This window comes from Camelus bactrianus, chromosome 2, assembly GCF_048773025.1.
Source record: "Camelus bactrianus isolate YW-2024 breed Bactrian camel chromosome 2, ASM4877302v1, whole genome shotgun sequence".
In the NCBI taxonomy this organism is placed as follows: domain Eukaryota; kingdom Metazoa; phylum Chordata; class Mammalia; order Artiodactyla; family Camelidae; genus Camelus; species Camelus bactrianus.
This window is the reverse complement of record NC_133540.1, coordinates 56,873,569-56,879,568: the sequence shown is the minus strand read 5'-3', so window position 1 is coordinate 56,879,568 and position 6,000 is coordinate 56,873,569. Positions and strand designations below refer to the sequence as shown.

Here is a 6,000-nt window from a genome sequence, read left to right as displayed (position 1 = left end):
GTAGGCTTCCTGGTGGGAGGGGCCGGTGCCTGCCCACTGGTGGGTGGAGCTGGGTCTTGGCCCTCAGGTGGGTTGGGCCATGTCTAGGGGCAAGTTCAGAGGTGGCTGTGGGCTCTTAAGTCTTTAGGCAGCATGTCTGCTGATGGGTGGGTCTGTGTCCCCACCCAGTTGGATGTTTGGCCTGAGCTGTCCCATCACTTGTGTTTGCAGGCTGTTGGGTGGTGCTTTGTTCATGCTCATGAGCTAAGATGTTAGCCACCAGCTTCAGCAGTGTTCATGGCTAAATGTTCCACCAGTCCATCTGCCACCAGTGCCTGTGTCCCAGGATGAGCTGAAGCCCCCCTCCCCCCGCCCCGCCTCTCCAGGAGACTCTCCAAGACCAGCAGGTGGGTCTGGCCCAGCTCCTATCAAATTACTGCTTTGCCCCAGGTCCTGATGTGCATGAGACTTTGTGCCCTTTAAGAGTGAGTTCTCAACAACAAAAATAGATAGGTGTAGAGTTTATGACTATAGAATCATGAAGTCTTGTGGTTGGAAGGGCTAAAACAACAACAAACAAACAGTGAGTTCTCCATTCCCCCCAGTCCTGTGGAACTCTCGCAGTTTAGCCCTGCTGGCCTTCAAAGCCAAATGCTCTAGGAGCTTGTCTTACCACTGCTGGGCCCTGGGGCTGGGAAGCTCAGAACTCTTTCTCACGTGGGGGGACCTCTGCAGGTTCTCCCATATAATTATATAATTATTCTCCAGTCTGTGGGTCGCCCACCCAGGAGGGTGTTGAGTTTGATTATATCCAAGTCTGCCCCTCCTACCTGTCTTGTGGCTCCTTTTTTATGTCTTTCATGGTGGAAGACCTCTTCTGGTAGGTTCCAGTCTTTCTCATTGATAGTTGTTCGGCAGATAGTGGTGATTTTAGTGTGCTCATGAGAAGTGAGCTCAGGGTCTTTCTACTCTGCCATCTTGGCCCTTCCCTCAAGGTAAGTATTTGACACTTACAGCTGACCTGTTATCAGAAGTTGGAAGAGTCATGAGCTGCAGGGATGACAGAACTGGACTGAAAGCATGTTTGGTGGACTACCTCTGTAATGCCATTAGAAATGGGCAGGCATGCCCACCTGAAAATAAAAAGACCCTTTGCTTTCCTTTATGATGTTTTCTGGATCAAAAATACAAGATCTATACTGACTAGGAAATGGAGCAGCCATATTTCTGAAGTGCCTTTTTCAGTGATAGCTAGGATGGAGGCTGGGCTCACTCTCTACAGTGGAATATTTGGCAATGACTGGAGACAGCTGTAGCTGTCACAGCTTGAGGGGAAGGGGCAACTGGCTTCTAGTGGGCAGAGGCCAGGGAGGCTGCCAAACATCCTGTCAGGCACAGAACAGCCCCCTGCAACAAAGAATTATCTGGCTCAAAATGTCAAGAATGCTGAAGTCGAGAAATCCTGCTCAACACCATCTAGACCTCTTCCTACATCATTGCAGAAATCAGAATTCCTTAAAAACTGAGAAAATGAGAGGCAGAGGGGATGGAGGAACTAATGATAGTGTGAGCACTGGTGCGGAAGACTGTATTAGAGCGGTTTTAGATGAAAACCAGTAGGAGTCAGACCAGGAGCAAAATCAGTCTGCCATCCAGATGTAGATCTGAGATGGAAATTCAGCTGTCATCCAAACAAACAGGAAGTGAAGCTGAGGGCAATTCCCATTGAGTTTAGATAGCTCTCATATGTAACAAACATATCCTTAGATCTGTAAAGCCTCAAAAAGATGTATCACCTATACACTCTCTTTGGAAAGAGTTACTTGAGACCTAGCTCCAGCTGGCCAAGAACATATTGATTCAAGAAATGAAAAATGGGGGAAATTTGGGCAGCAGCAGTGATGAGTCCAGTTGAAATATGTGTTGTCAGATTGTACAGCTCAGGGGTAAAGCATGGCTCTCTAGTGCTGCCTTCAGCTGTGTCTCACTCAGTGTGAGGACTGTTGGGAGTCACATCTCCCTCGTCACAGTTTAGATGAATGCTTAAAAGAGCACCTGCTGTTGCAATCATGAACACATTTTGGACAAGGCTCAGAGAATTACAAGTTTTGTCTGTTTGTTAGATTTATTTTTCTCCCAAACAAAAGCAGAGTTTTTCTCAGTTTTTAAGTTTCATAAAGGTAGACTGGTCATTTTTTACAGTAATTCAAATAAGCCGTTTGCTGCATCTTTCAAATGAATATTAACTTGGGTCACAGAGATTTTTTTTTTAACTGGTAAAAACATAAATTCATTGATAGTAGTTATAATCAAGCCCTTGTCATTTCCCTATGTAGAATGAGTAAATGTTCCTTTGTTAATAATGTCGAAAAATCACACAACAAATGGTTTAACTAATTTACATATATAGGTATAGAATATAAGCATAGGAAAAAGACTGAAGCAATATGTTAGCAAAGATTATCTCTGGGTAGTGAATCTCATGTGCTTTTTATTCTCTATTGTATACTCTTCTATATTTTGCAAATTTTCTATAAGGAGAACGTATTCTTTTTATAATATTTTAAAATCTATTGTATACTATATATACCAATAGCTACTGTGCAAATAAATGCACAGGAAAAAGATGAGAAGGAAATGAGGTAGTCCATCATCCATCCATTCATTCATCCAACAGACATTTATTCAGCACCTGCTAGATCAGGTCTGGTCTGGTACTGGCCATGGCCCCATGTTGAGTACAACTATCTCCAGGAATGAATTTTTAGTTCATTTCTCGTCTTTCTTTTGTACTTCTTAAAGGCTTTATTGTGAATGTTTTTACTTATGACAGGGCATTGTATTTATTTTTAAAAGATTCTGACAGAGCTGTAGTTTAGAAAGGAGTGTGTTGGTGTAACTGTGTAGACACGTTCTAATAGATGGGCTTTTGAGATAATCACTTATTTTTGAAGTAACACTGGTATTCCCCTTAAAGGCTTTCCCCTGCTCCTTATAAAATTCATTTCTTTAGCAAACAGAAGTCATAATTTTTTAGAAAAAATTTATTAGTAAGACTTTTACATTATCAACAAACATCTTAATAAACGTAATTAAGTTTTTGAAGAGCAAATTTTTTATATGTGTATAATTTTATTTAAATATTGTACTTTTTTAATAATAAGGGTTTTCAGGTAATAAAAATATGAAAATGTATAGTGTAAAATGAATGTGAATTTATATAAATACAAACTATACCACGTCTTTTTGTGAATGAGATTTATCTTTTTCACTCTTTTTCTTCTGTTTTTCTTCTGCTTGTTTTTCAAAATAATCTTTAAGCAGATGGTTCAGCTGTGGTTCATACTGGCTTGCATGCTGCAATCCGTCTTCCCTCCCTTAGAAAGACAGGAAACATGAGACAACTATGTTCTACAGTGGGCTCCATGTCAGCATTGCAGTCACCTCCCACAGTGGCAAATTCAGAGCTGTTTCTTCCTGAACCACCCCAAGCACTAACCCAAAAGTCAGTTTTAATTCAAAATGCTTGAATTAAACACATTTTTATTTTACCTTCACAGTGTTGAATCACAAGGCCCCATAGTCGATTTTTCCTCAAACAGGCTAGATTTCCCACAATCAACAAATGCCTTCTTCCTCTGGTCAATGCAACATTCATTCTTTTTTCTGAGTCAATAAACCCTACTTGTCTTGTCCTTACGCAGGACAGAATAACGATCTCCTTTTCAGCTCCCTGAAAAGCATCTACTGTGGACACTTGCACAGCTTTCATGTTAGGATGGTCAAAGTCCGTGGCACTGAGTAAATGACAAAGCTATGGAGGAAAGAAGACAAGGACCATGCAGTGCACAGATCATAAAGAACCTGGGCCTCTCAACGTGCCCACAGTAGCCACTGTAATTTAACAAATAGCGGATAATTTCATTGTCACAGAGATTTGGCTAGTTTCTAAAATGATAGGTAAATAACCTGATGATAATATAAATTATGGAACAAAAATCAAGGTGATGTGTTATCTATTGCTGGGAAACTCATTTGGATATGCTAATTTAGAGTTGACTAATAATGAAACATGAAAAATAGTAAAAATAAATATAAATAAAAACTAGTTAGAAGTAATTGGCTTGTGTGTACATTAATATCTGGTATCTATCTTTGATTTAGTGATAAAATACAGTAATAATGAAAGAACATTTCAGAAAACAGAGATTCAATCCCATCTGTCCCAAAACACAAAGCATACACCATATTTCCTTCCCTCTAATTTGTTTATTTGCATTTTTGCCCCAACAGCTGTAAACTGAATTTAATTAAACCTTGTTAGGTTTACATTTAATTATACAGAAAAAAAGCCAGACCAGACAAAAACCTGAATGCTTTTTTAATAATTAACTACATTCCCCAAAGTTTTTCAAGCACCAAACCAAACTACTACAAATGTAATATCAAGTATTGTAATATAAGATTATATTTAATATAGGGTAAATATAATATGTAATACAAACCTTGTACATCTGGGATCTGTATAATGTTATCACTCCAATCATAGAGCCTGCTATTCCACTTGCAACCAGTGATTGAATCAGCTTGAGTGTAAAAGCAGCTTCTGCCACATTATGAAAGCTGTTATCTCTTTCAATCTGGAATAAGAAACAGATCCTAAATTATATTTCCCAGAAAGGCTATGGAAAGACCAAGAAAATCACACAAATAATAACAAAATTAAACCAGGAAACTAAACTGTGTTGACTCTCATCACCATTAATGTCATTACCTGCTCCAGTCCTTGAACGTTATAGAAGCACAGGGTTGGTAGCCATTCCAGTAAAGGGCTCCTCTCTGTTTCTGAAACACCATTCACGAGGCTTCCTTCGTAAAACAGATCATTAGCAACAGCACTGATTATAGGGTGACAACGGTACTGGGTTCTCAATAGAACTGGCTTGTGACCCTAAGGAATTTAAATGCAGAAAAATAAGAAATTAAAACAGCATTTTTTCTCCTAGGGGAACAAAATCCACAACAATATTTTAAAGCTTAAAAATATTGCCATATTGTACACTTAGTAAATGAATTACAACCATGATAAAACAGACTATAAATAGAAATAATTTTTTTTAATTACTAAAAATATTTTCATGGTAAACTTATTATATCAGAAAATTATAAAATATAAAACATCAGATCTTAGACTTAGTGTCTAATAATTAGTTTGGCATCAACACTATGCTTTCATAACCTATAAGGAGTTGGCCTAACACTAAATTGAAAAAAAATCTTTAAAAATTTAAAAACTGTTGTTGATGACTCATTTATTAACTTTCCTCCTTAGGTACAAGCCATTTTTCATTCTGAATCTTCAAAGAAGTTTCTGATTTTGTTAATACATCACAAAATCCAACTCCCATCTACTGTAGGGCTCTCCTGGAGCATGTTTTTATTTGCAAAATGTTCTATAATATTGTTTAAACATCTTGAATTGTTACAAGGTACTCTATTAACAATACATAATAAAATGCAGGATTAATGATCACATGGACAAAGTTATCTTCTGTAGGGGAAAAACATAAAAAAAAAATCAATCCCCAATACTCTTTAAGGCACAAAATTTGTGGATAAGTCTAAGTCAGTGGGCATGTGAAACCTCTGATAAAAAGTATTAGGTATAAAAATGCTCAAAGGGTCATTCTTTATGATTGGAAACAACTAAATGGTCAATGCTAGAAAAATGACTAAATTATGGTATACCCACACAACATAATATTTAGTGATTAACATATTTATGTCAATAGTGATGATTATACAGCCAGCAGTAACATGGGGGAATGATTTATTATAATGCAAAGTTTTTTAAAAAGAGGCACGATATAACCATCATCAAAAAGTCTACAAATAATAAATGCTGGAGAGAGTGTGGAGAAAAGCAAGCCTCCTGCACGGCTGGTGGGATATAAATTGGTACAGTCACTATGGAGAACAGTATGGAGCCCCTCAAAAAACTAAAAATAGAGCTACCATATG

The 6,000-nt window shown here is 37.9% G+C and overlaps 1 protein-coding gene across 8 annotated transcripts in view; it reads right to left on the bottom strand.

Annotated features, from left to right (window-relative positions):
• Window positions 1-3,005: 3,005 nt before the first annotated feature.
• ZGRF1 (zinc finger GRF-type containing 1) overlaps window positions 3,006-6,000 on the bottom strand; it is a 58,798-nt gene continuing 55,803 nt past the window's right edge. For 6 of the 8 annotated variants that reach the window (XM_045515787.2, XM_074342054.1, XM_074342040.1 and 3 more), the window contains 4 exons: window positions 4,754-4,930; window positions 4,485-4,619; window positions 3,532-3,793; window positions 3,006-3,356 (listed from right to left, as the gene is read on the bottom strand). In XM_045515787.2, coding sequence (XP_045371743.2) covers window positions 3,211-3,356; window positions 3,532-3,793; window positions 4,485-4,619; window positions 4,754-4,930 — 720 coding nt within the window. In that variant the 3' untranslated portion in view covers window positions 3,006-3,210. Of the gene's footprint in view, window positions 3,357-3,531; window positions 3,794-4,484; window positions 4,620-4,753; window positions 4,931-6,000 lie in introns of those variants that run through there. The other 2 variants (XM_045515790.2, XR_012499349.1) reach the window with 2 other exon arrangements.